The 17,912-nt window shown below is 45.2% G+C and overlaps 1 protein-coding gene across 3 annotated transcripts in view; it reads right to left on the reverse strand.

Moving 5' to 3' along the window:
• PDE8A (phosphodiesterase 8A) overlaps nucleotides 1–17,912 on the reverse strand; it is a 152,004-nt gene that overhangs the window by 41,287 nt on the left and 92,805 nt on the right. For all 3 annotated transcript variants that reach the window (XM_055326230.1, XM_055326229.1, XM_055326231.1), the window contains exons 7-11: nucleotides 12,703–12,781; nucleotides 11,042–11,179; nucleotides 5,733–5,821; nucleotides 4,092–4,143; nucleotides 3,948–3,990 (exon numbers count right to left, since the gene is read on the reverse strand). In XM_055326230.1, coding sequence (XP_055182205.1) covers nucleotides 3,948–3,990; nucleotides 4,092–4,143; nucleotides 5,733–5,821; nucleotides 11,042–11,179; nucleotides 12,703–12,781 — 401 coding nt within the window. The remainder of the gene's footprint in view (nucleotides 1–3,947; nucleotides 3,991–4,091; nucleotides 4,144–5,732; nucleotides 5,822–11,041; nucleotides 11,180–12,702; nucleotides 12,782–17,912) is intronic.

Raw genomic sequence — 17,912 nt, forward strand, 5'->3', positions numbered from 1 at the left:
CTCCTTCACTGGTCCCACAGTCCCCAACCTTGTCCCCTTCATCCCATTCTCTGTGGGCAGATCCTCCTACGACAAAAATCTGACCAGATCACTCTCCCAATTAAAACATTTCAATGGGTCAACCATTATTTTTAGGATGTGACTTAAACTCCCCAGTATGGCCCCAGAGTCCTAGGATATCTAGACCTTCTCTCTCTGGCCATCACAAACTATTTCCTCTCACAATCTTCTACGCCTTGGCACCAACTGCTTACCTCCACTTGGGAATGGACCCCTCCCAGGCCACCTTCCTTACCGGGTTAACTCTCTATCCTCTTTGAAGAAGCAGTGAAGATGCATTTCGGGTATCATAACCTTTGGGAATGTTCCCCTAATGCCTCCCTGCACCCCTCAACATTGTCAGTAGCCAGCAATGTCCACCTTCCTCCCCAGCTATGGAGGACACAAGGGCAGAAACAGCCTTCCTTTCTTATTCCTGGGGGACCAGCACTGCCTTGCATGTAACAGATGCTCGACAAGCACCTGTGTATCCCTGTTCGGATATAAGGTCCACTACATAGAACACTCTGCTTCTGTGCCTCCCTTGCTCAAAAATGTTGAGCGCTGCAGAGAGAGAATAAATGGCTGGCAGTCAAAGACAGGACAGGCTGCTTGTCACAACCTGCCTCTCGCCTCACCTGCCATGACCACATGTGGCTGTGTTGGCACCCCCGCCACTCCTACCTCAACATGATGCTCTCTCCAGATTCTCTAGATGCTCATTCCCTCAAATTAAGCCCCTCTTCCGGCCCCCAGACAGACACAGATCCTGGCCTGTCTCCTTCCTCTGAGCTCTGTGGAGGTCACATTCACACGACCACCTGAGAAGACAGCTCTGAACCTACTGGGTTGGTCCTGTACTCTTTTTTCTCCCTTTTAGCCACTCCACACACATTCACTGGGCACCTCCCACATGCTGGGCCCTCTGCCAGGCGTTAGCAATGTGAAGACAAACAAGTTATGGTCCATGTCTACAAATGGGCTGGGATGCAGGGAAACAAATGCAGGTGAACCAAGAGGCAGAGTAACAGCTTTGCAGGGCAGAAGGGGTCCCGAGGAGAAAAGGCAGGTTCTCCTCTGAGAGCAAATGAGTTAGGTTGTGTAGATGTAGTCAACAAGAGAAGGAAACATTTCCAGGAGGAAGCTGCTTATGCCCATGGGGCAAAATGTGGCTGCAGAGAAGCAAAATGCATGTACCAAGGACCAGGCTGTGGCAAAAGTGGAAGAGAGGCAGCTTTCATTTGTACTGAATGTTTTAATGTTACTCTATCGCTGTGTAAATCCTCCACCTTCCTGGCCCCAGCAGCCCCACTGGGGTCCCTGGCTCCCCACCCAAATCCAACAACTCTGTGTAGACCAATCTCAAATAGCTTGCACCTGCTGGGATGCTGCTCCTGGGGGGAGGGAGGTGGCTGGCTTTCAGAAGCAGACTCAGGTACCACTGGAGGATGAGTGCAGGTTCATACCTGGCCAGACTGCAAGCCCTGAAGAAGCATGAGTCCAAGCCCTCACACCTAGTGAGTGTGCTCTGAGACGCCTGGCCGTCAATGGACAGAAGCCTACATGGGCCTCCAAAGACCAGGGCTTGGGCTCAGCACCCCTTCTGACTTCAGCTCTCTGCTTCTTGTTCCCTAGAACATGATCCTTCCATGCTTCCCCTAACAGGTCTTTAGCAGTAAACCCAGGGAACCGTGGAACAGCAGTGAGGGTGGTAAGCATTCAGTAGCCACTTCCACTGCTACATGAACATGGTGCTCTAGCGGGATGAGCTCCATTTTGGAGATGGGGAAGCCACAGACTGGATGTCTGCCAGGACTTGCTGGGAACACTGCAGACTTTTAGAGAACTTTCTGTGACACTCTCAATAGTTCAGGCATGAGAGCAAATTTGCTCTGCACCGGGACCACTGAACTCCCAAGAGCCAGCTTCTAGTTAGCCCTCCTTCTCCCTGGCCTCTCCACCTCCTCCACCTGAGGAAGCTCGCCTTCTCCGGATGCCAAGGAGCACTTGAAGGCTTTTCAGTAGTTCAGGACACCTGTATCCATGGGCTCAAACTGGCAGCCCCAGAGTACCTGTAAGATATACTGAAGCACCATGCCACGCTGCCTGACCTGGAACTTGTCACAGTTCTGGTCTGGTAATACCTTCCCCACCCTCCTACCCATGAAACACAGAGTACAGGTTTCCCACCAGCAGACATCTGCTGCCTGGTGTGCAGTGGTGGTACGAGGAATTTTGGCTGCACGAATGACTTCCACATCCTGCTGGCTACACATCCCCTCACTGTATGCTACTGCTGGCCTCCCACCCACAGTGCTCAGTCGGCTTGCCTCCCCACTCTCATCAGGAGCAATGCCCTGTGGCCCTGGACTCTCCATATGCCACCAGACATCTCCACAGGGCTCTTCCAGGCACCCAAGGTGGATCAAGTTCAAAGCTAAATTCAGATGTTGACACTCTACTCTCCTGCTCAAAAGTCCTCAGGCTCCCCCGCCTACAGAGGAAAATCCTAATCTCCTACTTGGCATCTGAGGGGGAATCCCTCATGAGCCCAATTCCCCTTTCCATACCGACCAGTCAAAATTTAATCCTGCTCTTTCTCGAACACACTCTGACCTTTTCCTCTTCTAGGGTGGTTTTTATTTCTGGAATGCTTTTCCTTTCACACCACTCTCCTTAGTCCAGTCCACCTCTCCCTGTCTGGAATTTTCTCCTCCTCCTCTAGGCCACCATGGCACCACCAGTCCTTTCCCACCCATTACTGATCACTGCTTATCATTACGTGTGTCCCCTGGTTGTCGACAGGTCTCTCTTCGTTCCAGCTGAAAGCCTCACTGATCCTGGAGTGAACTGCCCCGATGTATACTCCAAAGCTTTGGAGCCGGCCATCTGGATTCCAGTGCCAGCTTAACTGGGTTCTAGGTGGACTCTCCTGGGCAAATTATTTAGCCCTGCAATTTCCTTACCTGTCAAAAGGGAACTTCATCCACAAAATCTTTACCCTACTGGGTCATTGCAAGGCTTCAATTAAATATGCTTTAATTTAAGCACTTAGCATGGGGTCTTGTGCATGGTAAATGCTCAGAAAAACACATGGGACCCATTCCTAGAATGAATGAATGAATGAATGAATGTTCTGGTACTGCAGAAAATATGTCACCAACAGCTGAGGGGATGGAAGACAAAGTCTTTCCCTAAAGACTCCTACAGACTAGCTGGGCAACCAGAGCATTGCCTGGGCATGGTGGGTTGCTGTTAAACACCCACAGGGTGTGATGGAGCCGCCTCTGGGTGGAGCTGGAAGAACTCTGCACCAGCACAGCTCCACCCTCACCTATAACCACCAGGGGAGGAAGATGGCTTGCTGAGGCCATGGCATATGCTTGAGGGAAACAGGCAATGCTGGGGCAGGGAAAAACACAGATGTGGAGATGAGCAGGCGGCGTCCAAAGCATGATAGGGGACAGACACAGGTGAGCCAAGACTGTCAGGGTCCAGCTACCTCACTATAGGCTGGAGGGGATGACTATCAGGAGGTGGAGATATCCCTGCTGGAGTAATGTAGTCTGATACCCAACACTGTTGCCTCTTAAAGCATAGGTGAGGCCAACAAGTCACAGCTCACTCAACATATCTTTACAAGGTTCCTGAATCTGGGGTGATCAGTTTTCTCCCCACAGGCTGAGATCCACCCCAGGACAGGACACCTGTCAGAATGCCCACAGGTGCTCAGGTGCATCAGCTCATAAACCAGCCTGGGGCGTTAGGAGAGACATGTTATCATGGTGCTAAGAAAATACACCTTCCCCCTCGCCCCCGTGCATGAGGTGAGCTAGGCAGAGTAAGGGTCTGGTTTTGTTGTTTTCACCAGCCTTATAACCCCAAAGAATGGACATGGAGCACCATACCTGTATGAGTGTCAGACTGAACACATTCAGTTATTTTCTCAGCCTAAAAATAAATGTAGAAGCCATTAGTTCTGATTGCCTAGTCACGTAATTGCGGAAATCTTGCTGGGCACCCCTGGGGTCCCTAGGGCTCCCTTTACATACCTTATTACTGCCATTGCACACTCTGATAATGGACACATAGTGTCTAATTTTTCTGCAAGTAGAAAACAATACATTATTTCTCTCCTGGCTCTCTAATCTGATAGGAATGCAGCTAATTTTTATTATGAAAGAGCATCTCCCTTTCACAATACACAAAATGCTCTGAGGGGAGCATTTCTATTGTTTGTGGCCAAGGCCACCAATAAACAGGTGAGAGTCCGTGAGCCACTTCTGGTGTCTCTGCAGAAAAGAAGTGAGCTCTTCAGTAAAAACAACACAATTCTTCCAAGTTATCACAACATACAATAAAAAATACCAGTGTTTTAAACAACGGACTGCATGCTAACCAACCAAAAGCCTTTCATTCCTTGGCATGTTTTCATTTTCACAGCCCTTTGTATCTACATTCCTCCTAAGGTTCCAGCCAACATTGTGCTCCCTGCTACTAAGGTGGCACTGTGGCCACACTGAGCTCACTGGCAAGAGGCGGGGAGGGGTCCTCGACCAGGCACTCAGGGCTCATCTCAGAAGCTGCAGGCGGAACTCCTCACTACTCACTGGGCCTTCCACTTTTCCAGTTCTCCCCCCAGATCATCAAATCCCTAGACTTATCCCAAAAAAACTTGGAGGACGACATAAGAATTGGAACAGGGAGCCCACACAGACCCGCCTCCCTGAGACCATCACTCATGGGCGACCAAGCACGGGGCCCCTGTGGTCAGCATGGCAGCCCTGCTCCACCCCCTGCTGGTGAAACCTCCCACCTCAGGCCTCAGTTTCCTCATCTGTAAAACGGAGATGATCACAATACTGACGCCACAGTGTGTGTTGATGAGGAAACAAAGTGACATCTACCAGGCACCAAGCCTGCCCATGGAGGGAGGGCTCGAGAAGCAGCCGCAGCTGCTGTAACCACCGTGGCCACATCCCCTCCTGGTCTTGTGTTTCCTTCTTTTATTTTCAGGATAGAGATTATATTCTAGGTATGATTTCACATTTTGATTTTTGTGTTTACCTTAAGCATTTTTTCCTTACCATTTAATTTTCTATGATCGTCATTTCTGATGGTTGCATATTTTACTGTTGGGTATTCTACAATTCAGATTTATAATTTCCCACTGTTCATATCATTTAAGATATATTCTGAGGCAAACCATATGACATTTTTAGGCTCCTGATATATAATAGTTTGCCATCTGTAGTCACATCTGTTTTATATAAGAGTTGCTATAAATGGTAATGACTTAGACCTTTATCTAATTTGATAGATCTACAGAGAAATAATAGTCTTTCAAATTAGATAAAAATCTTTTAAATATAGGGAATCCAGCAGTTAGTGTTCTTGCCACATGGCATAATACTGTGGCATTCTAACTGAAATACTGTAGTCTCTCTTGTGTCCATGCAGCAGAAGCACAATTGTCTGGAGCCTGGAGGCCCTGGGTCACGAGCTGGAGAGGTCGGGCTGTAGCCATAAGGACGCTCTACCCTGGAAGGCCGTTCTTTGATGACACTTGACCTGTGACAAGTCTTCCTTTTAAATTTCTGCATGCAGTTCTTAACCTACTGAAGTATTCAGAGCAAATTCTGCCCTAAGCCAAGCATGGTATGTTGACTAGAGTACCTGGATTTTCCACTTACCCTCCCTGTCCAATGACAGGTATTATCTTCACATTTTGTTGCACATTATCTCCATTTTTCTTTTTGGCATGGTAGATTCCTTGCCACTCCTATAAATGGAATGTAAGCATCATTATACTGTGCGTTCAAAACATAAACCCAAGAACATCTTCTATGTGAGGTTCTGATTCACTTACCATGACTAAAGCAATTCAGACAAAAAAATGATCCCAACCCCAAACACAGCATTGGGCAATCTGTTTTCCCCAAGTCCATCTCTTCCTGCATGGGGGACAAACATCAGCTCGCCATGGTAGGAGTGGTCACAGGTTTTCAGGGGCTGTCCTCTGGCAAGAGGGCCTGGCCTCGGAATGAAGAATGGCCCCTGGCTGCAGCACACAGGTTCCTCAGACTGTCCTGGCTCTCACCCACGTGCTGCAGGGGAGGAGCAGCATGGTCTCTGCTCCCGATGGGAGAACCTCAGGACTGGGGCAGAGAAGGGGCCACTCTGCTGCCACTAGCACAGTGGCCTACTACCATCCTCTGGGACATGTGGGGATTCCAGTCCCTCTGCAGGGAAGTGGAAGAAGATGACAGTCAAGTCTGGGCTCAGGTAGAACAGATTGGAGACCTTAAAAGCCAGGGCTGCAGCGACATCAGCTGTGCTCTCACGGCCAGTCAGAACATGCACAGATCCTCTTAGAATGAATCTGCTGCAGTCTGGGAGAGCAGTTGTGTATGGGCCATGACCCCAGCGAGAACGGGGACTGCAGGTGGCAACCCTACTCTTGGGGTGGTGCAGCGAAGTCTGGAATGGAGTGGGGTTTTGTCATCACCTAAAAGGTTCTGAATTCCTGCAAGGGTCACCAAGATCCTTAAGCTATAAATAGCTTGAGGATTTACTGTAGGACACTCAACTCTTAGGGTGGTCCCTAACCCTCCTGACCTTCTTGATCCCTCAGGACCTAGGGCTGACCCAGGCAGGAAACAGACCACCGTGGCAGCCTTGGTGGCTTAGCTCACATCTGTCCAGACCCTTACACAGGGTCCATTCTGAAATCTTCCATGCTTATGGCTTAGTAACCTGCATGCAAATGCCAACAAGAGAATCTCCTCTCAGGCTCCTCTGAGAAAGTGGATTCAGCAGAAGCCAGGACATTCTGAGAGAAGCAAAGGATGGTTCCTGATGCTCCCCAGTGTACTTCTGAACACACCGTCCCCAGGAAAGGACTGAAGGAAAAGACAGCCTGAGAGTCCAGCTCCATGCTTATGGACCTCCGGAGCAGAAGGGAGGTGAGGGTCTCACACACCATAGTTCTGAGGGGAGACTGGCCTGTGCCAGGCAAGAGCTAAACAGAGGTCACTAGACAGGAAGCTACCACCTGCCTTCCGTATCTGCAGCCTGTGTATCCTTGCAGGAGGCTTCAGCAGATCGCTACAGACTTACTGCCAAAGCTCACTACCAACAGAAATGTAGGAAATTGATTGTGGTGACACTTACAAAACTCTGTGAATAGACCAAACACCAGTGAATTGCAGACCTTAATGGGTGAATTCTCAATTATTCTCAAGAGAGAATAATTCTCTTGATAGAGTTGTTATAGAAAAGAGAAAAATGGGAGACTAATTCAATCCATCCATCAGTCAGAACTTTAAAATATATCTGCAGGATTTTCTCCGCTAATCCTTTCTGGATAGACATGAGCAGCTGCCAGATCCCAAGCAGAGGAATAAGAAGCCAGTTCAGCTAGAGTTCAATGGTCCAGCTGAGGAACAAAGTGATTTAGTCAGTGTCTCTGCTTCGAGAACACTTTTGCCTGTGAGTTCTCCAGTCATTAACAGAAACAAAAATATTTACTTATCACAGATCATAGTTCTTATAAAAAATATTGACCTATCAGAAATATACGAGTTGTAGTTCCTGGAATAACATAGTACTACCTCAGAACGCACTCATAAAGATTACGTCTGGTAACACACAGAAATTCTTAGCCGAGTCCTGACACATAGCAAACATTCAGTAAATGGCCATTCAGTTCCCAGCCCAGGTGGTTTTGCACAGGCTTCTCTGGGCCATGCTCCCCTCAGAACCATACGAAGACCCATGCCCCGCTGCCGTTCTGGGGCAGGCCAAGCACTGAGTTGGGCTTCTGGGACTACTGAGACAGCCCCTCTGGGTGCCCAGTCATCCCCAGGGCTTGCACAGTGCCAGCATACAGTCAAAGTCAAGGGACACTGGGGCTCCTGTTCAGCCAAATGGAATTGGCAGGCCAAGGTCAGTCTGTAGAATCCTTGTAGCTAGGCCTAGGGATTGCACTCCAGGCCCAGGGAGCAGTGTGATCAGACTAACCACTTGGGAGCATAGGAAGCGCTGACCAGAGGTCTCCAGACAAACGGCCCTGACGGGATTCAACCACCACAGACCAAGGGTAGCAAGAAGGCCCCACACAAGGTCAGGTCCAGGCAACCGACACTGAGATGCAGGGATGTAACAGACATCATGGCTTAGCAATGGACTGGACACTGATGGGTGGAGAGGAACCAAAACCATTCTAGGAATGAGGCAAGTGGGAGGCCAACCAACGAGCAGAGATAGCAGGGGCTGGAGAGAATGGATTTTTTGGTTAACAAGGGATGAGGGAAAAATTGTTGTTAGACAAGGTGATTTCAAGATGATGGAGGGAAGTTGTATGAGACCCTGGTGAGAAGCTGAGGCTGAAAGTGGGAAGGTGTGGGCCATGTATGCAGAGCAGCAAGGTGCCTCACCAAGCAAGGAGATTTCTGAGAAATATGGCAGGGACGAAGAACCCTGGTAAACCTGGGAAGAATGGTGGAAGAAAGGTCAGGAGAGGAGGGGAGCCTGTAAGGAACCATGGGAGCTCCAAGTTTCGAAAAGCTAGAGGGCTCTGCAGCCAAATGTCATGATTATACGTAGGCATTGAGCAGCCAACATGTTCTAGGACCTACAAGACACAATTTCCAAGGGAAGAGCCCATAGAAGGCTCAGGCATGTGAAAAGAGGAGAGTGTGAGTTCTAGAGCCCTGCTAGAGAAGTCTTGGGGATGAGGAAAGGGAGGGAATTGGGAAGGATGTATACGGGTGGGGATGCAAAGAAGCATGAGCATGGAGGCTGAGGCTGAGAACAATAGGTAGAGGGGTTTGTGGAGAGCTATGTTTGCCATACTCTCTGTGTGAACATCATCAGAATTTCTTCTCTGTTCCCAACTGGCACATCTAGAATCTGGCCCTTCGAAGCTGCCCTCTTTCCATCACCAAACCACTTCCTGAGTCCCTGGTTCTGGTTCCCAGGGCATGTCTGAGCTCTCTCCACTGAGCCCAGTGACTCTGTCTTCCAGGGCTGGCTGACCCCTTAGCAAGTGCTTCTTCTTCCTCCCTAGGGAAACTCAATCAGAAAGGCCATATATCGTTTCATTTCACAAAAATTATCCAACTAAGTAGCCTGTCCTGCTGCAGCGTTGTCAGCAAACCAAGGACAAATGGCTATTCTTCTGCTCTCCCCAGGAACTCCAAAACACACAAATAAATAAACCATGCTCCTTTTTGGAATGAAGTGATGCTGAGGTCAATTATATGATAATCTTTCATATTCTGTGCTCACAATAAACAGGTTTTAGAGAACAGGTCTCCTGTTGTTCAAGTTTGAGGCCCCTTTGTACCTGGCACCAGTGACATTAGTTAGGAGGTGAGATGTTGCTCACACAGATTGGGATGGATCTCAAGGCCTCACGCTAATCCACTAACTGGCCCCTCCCATTCTCTACTTGCTCTCCTCAGTGTTCGTGTTGCCAGATCAAGGCGTACGAGGGCCATAATCTCTGGCTCATGCCTGGCTGACCCTCACAACAGAACCACTGGCTGACCCAGAGGCAGCCTGGGACCTCAGTGTGAGGATTGGGAAGGCCCTGGTAAAGCCCCGCCAGGGCTGCTCTTTGGTCACTGCCTTCTGAGGATGCCCCCTCTCTCACTGAGTGAGGGAACCCGGGGTCCAGCCCAGGCAGTATGCCTGAGCACCTGAGGGGCTCTTCATCCATCTCAGTCTTCCCTGCTCTCTCCAGAGGACCTGCCACTCTTTCCAGTAAGAAAATCATCATCCGTGACAGAAAAGTTGAAGGGAGAATGGGATTCAAGTAGTGCCCATTTTTATCATTCCCCTGGGAGTATGTCACTGGGCCCTCACAGCCAGCCTGCCCTTTCCTTGTTTTCACAAGGCAAACTGGTGTGCTCAGAGCCACAGGAGAACAAAAGGACACAACCCAAAAATGGTGTCTTAAGGGGCCCAGGTAAAGTAGGGTATAGCCTCTGCAGAGCCCTTCAGCCCCTCATGGCAGACCGCTCTGCTGGGCTATGGGGCGGGGGAGCGGGCAAGAAAGCAGGTCACCAGTGTTTCAAGTATTCTGAATGATCAGATTAATAGTCTCTCACCAACTTCCAAAAGTTAAAAAGAGCCCAGCAGAAAAGACTATGGAAAGCAATAGCCTTTCCCTTGTTTGTTTGTTTGTTTTTTTAAAGATTTTATTTATTTATTCATGAGAGACACAGAGATAGAGGGAGAGGCACAGGCAGAGGGAGAAGCAGGCTCCATGCAGGGAGCCCAATATGGGACTCGATCCCGGAACTCCAAGATCACGCCCTGGGCCAAAGGCAGGCGCTAAACCGCTGAGCCACCCAGGGATCCCAGCCTTTCCCTTGTCATCACACATGAAAACCTAGTAATAGTGAGGTGCTGGCAGAAGCCAGTGCTGAGAAATAACCTTTCAGACTGAGCCTGCCTTCCATCTATCCCTCCAGCACCACGATTATGTGACTTGTCATGTTCACACCCTGGAATAGGAGTTCCCCAAGGCAGCAGTTTATGTTTTGCCCTTTTTTCTATACCACAATCTAGCAGAGTGCCTGCACACAGAAGGCATTCCAAAAGAGGCCAAACAGATGCAGATGTGTTGGGCTCAGGTGTGTTCTGAGACCTTGGGTCTTCACTGGCAATCCTCTGCCCAAAGAAGCCACCTGACAACATCTACCACTTAGACAATCAATTATTAGAAAGATCAATGTACTTGTAACAAAGATGAAGATACTGACTTCAAGTGTCAATCAAAGCTATTCTGCATAACAGTTGATTGTCTCCTCCACTTCCTTGATCTTAGTTTCCTCATCTGCAAAATGGGAATAACAGGACCAACACTATCGGCACTTCCCTGGGCCTCAGTGAAGGGTGAGATGCAGATTATCCCGCCCAGGTGATGCTTGGCAAACACCTTCCTTTCCTCTTTGTTACAGAAAGTAAAAAAGGTACTAACCCTCTTACTTACCTTGCCTATCCTGATGCATGAATTTATAGTATCGAGCAAATCAGCCTTTTTTTCATTTATAGGCACTTCTGCTAACTCCTTTCCTATTAATTCACCTGCCTGATAGCCCATGGTTGTTTCAAATGCAGGATTTGCATACTGGGGGGAGACAAGAGAAACAACATCAAGCACATTAAAAGAGAATCTGGGAAGAGGACAATCCAGAGTATTTACCCTAAGCCATCATGTTTTCCACCCAGAAAGCTCAGGAGCTTGGAGCTCACTGTGACAGTTTTGAAGTCATAGAGCATAACCCCTGGAGATCCCTGGGGTCCAGAGAAGCCTCTACCCCAGGGATTTGACTGGGGTTCTGTCATGGTCCCTGAGGCCCCAGAGAGGAACTGGTCCAATCCCCTTGAACATCCACAGAGGAAGAAGCCACATGAATACCGGCTTGAACTGCTATAGGAGCACTTCTCAGATTATGACACAGTAGAATGAAGTAGTAGACTGAAGTGCAAAGCACCCAGGCCCCCTCCAGCAAGTCAATCAACCCCCTCTAAGTCTCAATCTGCATATCTGTTCAATGGGAATGAAACCCCTAGGTCGCCACTCTCAAGTGATACACATGAATCGTGTGCTGGGAAAGCAGGCTATGAACTGGGAAGTACTTACGATGGAAGGCTATATGGCTAAATTTCAGAGAGGACCACAAGACTAGAAGAAAATGTACAGGAAAACTGTGCTTGTGCTAATAATAGCAATAATAAAATAGCGGTGATGATAAAGCAATGACTGATAACACTTAGGGTCTGTTTTCCTTGCTAGACACTAGTAAGCACTCCACACGCACTCACCCACTTACAACATCCTGACAAAAGACAGGTTGTTGTAGGAGTATCATTCTTGTCTGTACAGCTCAGAGAGCACATTTAGGGAGACCAAGTAACTTGCCCTATGATGCTCCCCTAGGAAGGCGTGGCAGTTGCCTGCCACCAGCCTGCACTCTCAATGCCGGCCAGCTGCCTCTCTGGGCACTGACTCCTGAAAGCCGGGATCGGCAGCTCTTTACCAAGCATGTTGCAAGTTAAAGTGAAGAGCTAGAGTGCTTAGGGGAGACAGCAAAGTGGAGCTGATCTCAGACAAAAGGAGTATTTCCTTGGCACAAGCCCTCTTTTGTTATCTAAAAGTACAAGCTATATTATCTTAAGCTGCTTTTATGAATTCTCTTTGCTAATAATGAGTCATTTGTTCAGCAACTACTAGGTTATTCTGGCAATTCTGAGTAGTTTCTAATACATTTCTATAGGTGTAAACTATCTTCAAAAACAATGAGAAAGGCTAGAGCTTGAAGACCTTAGGGTTGAAAGCCTCCTCCTGCTCCTGCGGTAATCCCTTTGGATAAAAGCCTCCTCTTGCTAAATAAACAAAAAAGTAAATAATAATAAATGCAAATGTGGTATTTCCACAGAATATTTTCTGGCACCATAATTATTAGTAGCTTTACTTATTTAAAAGGAACTTATTTTAAATTACGTATTTTACAGATTTTGTTCTGATGATCCTCTAAGAAAAAATTGGTCTCTTGAACTTCCAAAAGAAAAAAAAAACATCAGACTGGAAGGGTTCAATGCTAAAGCAATACCAGAAATTCAGAAAAATGAACTTCCAAAATAACCAACCTGTATAACGCGGTCTTCACTTGTAATTTCAACTGCTTCTTGACTTTTCTCTAATGCCGTGAATATTGAGTTACAAGCCCTTTATGGGTAGGGGGAAAAAAAAAAGACTGATTAATGTAAACACTACAAAAAAATCTAATACAATCTTGAGTTATTGTATTAACTTATTTAAATGTGGTTTTCATTTGATAATAAAAGTAACAAATACTAATTCAGGAAAAAGGAGGAGGGAAATATTAAAAAGCATAAAGAAAAATAAACACCTTCTGTAACCATGCTACTTGGGACCATGAATATGCATAGCTGTGCCTTCCCTTCCAGGGTGAGGACCAGTGTGGGATACATGCCAGGGCAGCTCTGGGACCCTGCGCCCATGACTGAATCTCCTGAGTCTCCCTCCTCCCCATCTGGGAGAACCCTCTTGAGGGCTACCTGAGAGAAGAGAATCAAGAATCCTGCACAGAGCCCAACAGAAAGGAGATGGTCAATCATTTGTAGCTATTATTTATTTACTTTTTAAAAAAATTTTTTTTTAATTTTTATTTATTTATGATAGTCACAGAGAGAGAGAGAGAGAGAGAGAGGCAGAGACACAGGCAGAAGGAGAAGCAGGCTCCATGCACCGGGAGCCCGACGTGGGATTCGATCCCGGGTCTCCAGGATCGCGCCCTGGGCCAAAGGCAGGCGCCAAACCGCTGCGCCACCCAGGGATCCCTTTATTTACTTTTTTAATGTAAAAAAAGAATACGTATTTGGAAGGAGGAAAGAAATTGCAGCAAATTACAAACTTAAAAAGATGATAATCATCACAAAATCCAGAGAAATAACCATGCAGTTAACCTTGAACAAGGGTTAAGAGTGCCAACCCTCTGTGCAGTCAAAAATCTGCATATAACTTTTGACTACCCAGAAACTTACGTACTGTAGACCAAGAAGCCTTGTCGATAATATAACCAGTCAACTAACACAGATTTTATATGCTATATGTGTTATTTAATGTATCCTCACAATAAAGTAAGCTAGGGAAAAGAAAATGCTACTAAAAAGATCATAAGGAAGAGAAAATCCATTTACACTACTGTATTTATTGAAAAGAATCCACGTATAAGAACCCGTGATGTTTAAGGGTCAACTGTAATTTTATTAATAAACCACCTGATACTATAGAACATATTCCATATATACCTGGCAGTATAATCTTTGCCTATTCATATCACAACAACAAAACTTCTACAGTTACCAGAAAGATAACTCAGTCTTTTTTTTAAATGTAAACATATTTATTGCATGTGCTTTTGAAAAAACATCCTAATAATTTAATCATACATCTGTAGTGTTTCCTCTTCACTTTTACCAATAATAAAATCTATGCTTAACTGCAGATTTCACCAGCTAGAGTTTTCTGATTTAGTTAGTCCTTTTCTTAGTCTCTTCAGTAAAAATTAGAATCTGCTAATCCAAAGTTTTTAAAACTATTTCTACAGGAAGATAAAGTAATAAAGAGAGAGCATGAACTTTTCTGAACAAATAATATCATACTGGAGAGAAGTTTAAAGAATCTAACTTTTTTTTTTAAAGAATGTAACATATTTTAAGCCCATTTCTAAACTGTTCATTTTAATAAATTTATTTTTTATTGGTGTTCAATTTACCAACATATAGAATAACACTCAGTGCTCATCCCGTCAAGTGCCCCCCCCCAGTGCCCGTCACCCATTCACCCCCACCCTCCGCCCTCCTCGCCTTCCACCACCCCTAGTTCGTTTCCCAGAGTTAGGAGTCTTTATGTTCTGTCTCCCTTTCTGATATTTCCCACACATTTCTTCTCCCTTCCCTTATATTCCCTTTCACTATTATTTATATTCCCCAAATGAATGAGAACATGCAATGTTTGTCCTTCTCCGATTGACTTACTTCACTCAGCATAATACCCTCCAGTTCCATCCACGTTGAAGCAAATGGTGGGTATTTGTCGTTTCTAATGGCTGAGGAATATTCCATTGTATACATAAACCACATCTTCTTTATCCATTCATCTTTCGATGGGCACCGAGGCTCCTTCCACAGTTTGGCTATTGTGGACATTGCTGCTAGAAACATCGGGGTGCAGGTGTCCCGGCGTTTCATTGCATCTGTATCTTTGGGGTAAATCCCCAACAGTGCAATTGCTGGGTCGTAGGGCAGGTCTATTTTTAACTCTTTGAGGAACCTCCACACAGTTTTCCAGAGTGGCTGCACCAGTTCACATTCCCACCAACAGTGTAAGAGGGTTCCCTTTTCTCCGCATCCTCTCCAACATTTGTTGTTTCCTGCCTTGTTAATTTTCCCCATTCTCACTGGTGTGAGGTGGTATCTCATTGTGGTTTTGATTTGTATTTCCCTGATGGCAAGTAATGCAGAGCATTTTCTCATGTGCATGTTGGCCATGGCTATGTCTTCCTCTGTGAGATTTCTCTTCATGTCTTTTGCCCATTTCATGATTGGATTGTTTGTTTCTTTGCTGTTGAGTTTAATAAGTTCTTTATAGATCTTGGAAACTAGCCCTTTATCTGATACGTCATTTGCAAATATCTTCTCCCATTCTGTAGGTTGTCTTTTAGTTTTGTTGATGGTATCCTTTGCTGTGCAAAAGCTTCTTATCTTGATGAAGTCCCGATAGTTCATTTTTGCTTTTGTTTCTTTTGCCTTCGTGGATGTATCTTGCAAGAAGTTACTGTGGCCAAGTTCAAAAAGGGTGTTGCCTGTGTTCTCCTCTAGGATTTTGATGGAATCTTGTCTCACATTTAGATCTTTCATCCATTTTGAGTTTATCTTTGTGTATGGTGAAAGAGAGTGGTCTAGTTTCATTCTTCTGCATGTGGATGTCCAATTTTCCCAGCACCATTTATTGAAGAGACTGTCTTTCTTCCAATGGATCGTCTTTTCTCCTTTATCGAATATTAGTTGACCATAAAGTTCAGGGTCCACTTCTGGGTTCTCTATTCTGTTCCATTGATCTATGTGTCTCTTTTTGTTTTTTGTTTTTTTAAGATTTATTTATTTATTTATTTATTTATTTATTTATTTATTTATTTATTTATTTATGATAGACATAGAGAGAGAGAGAGGGGCAGAGACACAGGAGGAGGGAGAAGCAGGCTCCACGCCAGGAGCCCGACGTGGGACTCGATCCTGGGACTCCAGGATCATGCCCTGGGCCAAAGGCAGGCGCTAAACCGCTGAGCCACCCAGGGATCCCCTACGTGTCTGTTTTTGTGCCAGTACCACACTGTCTTGATGACCACAGCTTTGTAGTACAACCTTAAATCTGGCATTGTGATGCCCCCAGCTATGGTTTTTTTTTAAAATTCCCCTGGCTATTCGGGGTCTTTTCTGATTCCACACAAATCTTAAAATAATTTGTTCTAACTCTCCGAAGAAAGTCCATGGTATTTTGATAGGGATTGCATTAAACGTGTAAATTGCCCTGGGTAACATTGACATTTTCACAATATTAATTTTGCCAATCCATGAGCATGAAATATTTTTCCATCTCTTTGTGTCTTCCTCAATTTCTTTCAGAAGTGTTCTATAGTTTTTAGGGTATAGATCCTTTACCTCTTTGGTTAGGTTTATTCCTAGGTATCTTATGCTTTGGGGTGAACTCAGTCTTTTTAAATGAAATATAGTTGACATATAATATTCTATTAGTTTCATGTGTTAAACATAGTGATTTGACATTTGTACACATTGCAAACTGATCATAGCAAGTCTAGTTATGTGTTACCATACAAAATTAATATTAATAACAATACAATCAGCTCACCCATATATAATATACTGTATGTTAAATGACTGGTTATATTATCAACAGGGCTTCCAATCTACAGTAGGCTGTTAATACTCAAATTTCTGAGGAGTCAAAAGTTCTACATGGATTTTCAACTTCATGAAGGGTCAGTGCCCTAAGCCCTGCATGGTTCAAGGGTCAACTGTATTATTTGACTCTACTCCCCACGATGTACTTATGTTATAACCATAGGTCTGTGCCTTGGGATCCCCTTCACCAATTTGGCATCCAGCCCCAACCCCCTTTCCCTGTTTGCCACCACTCTGTTCTCTGTATTTAGGAGTCTAGGGTTTTTTGTGTGTGTTTTTTAAAGATTTTATTTATTTATTCATGACAGACACAGAGAGAGAGAGAGGCAGAGACACAGGCAGAGGGAGAAGCAGGCTCCATGGAGGGAGCCAGATGTGGGACTTGATCCTGGGTCTCCAGGATCACGCCCTGGGCCGAAGGCAGGCGCCAAACCACTGAGCCACCTAGGGATCCTCAGTCTAGGTTTAATTTCATTTTATTTGTTTCGTTATTTAGATTTCACTTATCTTTCTCTGATGGCAAGATTTCATTCTTTTTATGGCTGAATAATATTCCATTGTGCGCGCACACATCTGTGTGTGTGTGTATACACAGATACTATGGAATATACACACGTATATGTATTATATATAGTAGGTATATGTGTGTGTATATATATACAGTATGGAATGAATATATACATTATAATATGTATATATGTAAAACATCTCTTGTATTCATTTACCTATCAATGGACGCTTGGGTTACTTCCATAATTTGGCTATTGTAAATAATGCTGCAGTAAACACAGAGGTGCATAGTATCTTCTTGAATTCATGTTTTAGCATTCTTTGGGTAAATAGTAGTGGAATTACTGGGTCATATGGTAATTCTATTTTTAACTTTTTTGAGCAAACTCCTTACTGTTTTCCACAGTACTGCACCTGTTTGCATTCTTACCAATAATGATGAAGGTTCCTTTTTCTCTACACCCTCATCAGCATTTACAGTTTCTTGTATTTTTTATTTTAGCCATTCTGACAGGTGCAAAGTGAGATCTGTGATTTTGACTTGAATTTCCTTGAGGATTAGTGATCTTAAGCATCTTCTCATGTGTCTGTTGGGCATCTGACTTTTTTGAACAAAATGTTTATTCAGATCCTCCACCCAATTCTTAATCAGTTTTTTGTTTTCTGGTTATTTAGTTGTATGAATTCTTTATGTATTTTGGATATTAACTCTTATCAGATATATGATTAACAAATATCTTCTCCCATTCAACAGGTTAACTCTTCACTGTATTGATGGCTTCCTTCACTGCGCAGAAGCTTTTTAGTTTGATGTAGTCTCATTTGTTTATTTTTGCTTCTAT

The sequence above is a fragment of the Nyctereutes procyonoides genome, unplaced genomic scaffold, assembly GCF_905146905.1.
Source record: "Nyctereutes procyonoides isolate TBG_1078 unplaced genomic scaffold, NYPRO_anot_genome, whole genome shotgun sequence".
In the NCBI taxonomy this organism is placed as follows: Eukaryota; Metazoa; Chordata; class Mammalia; order Carnivora; family Canidae; genus Nyctereutes; species Nyctereutes procyonoides.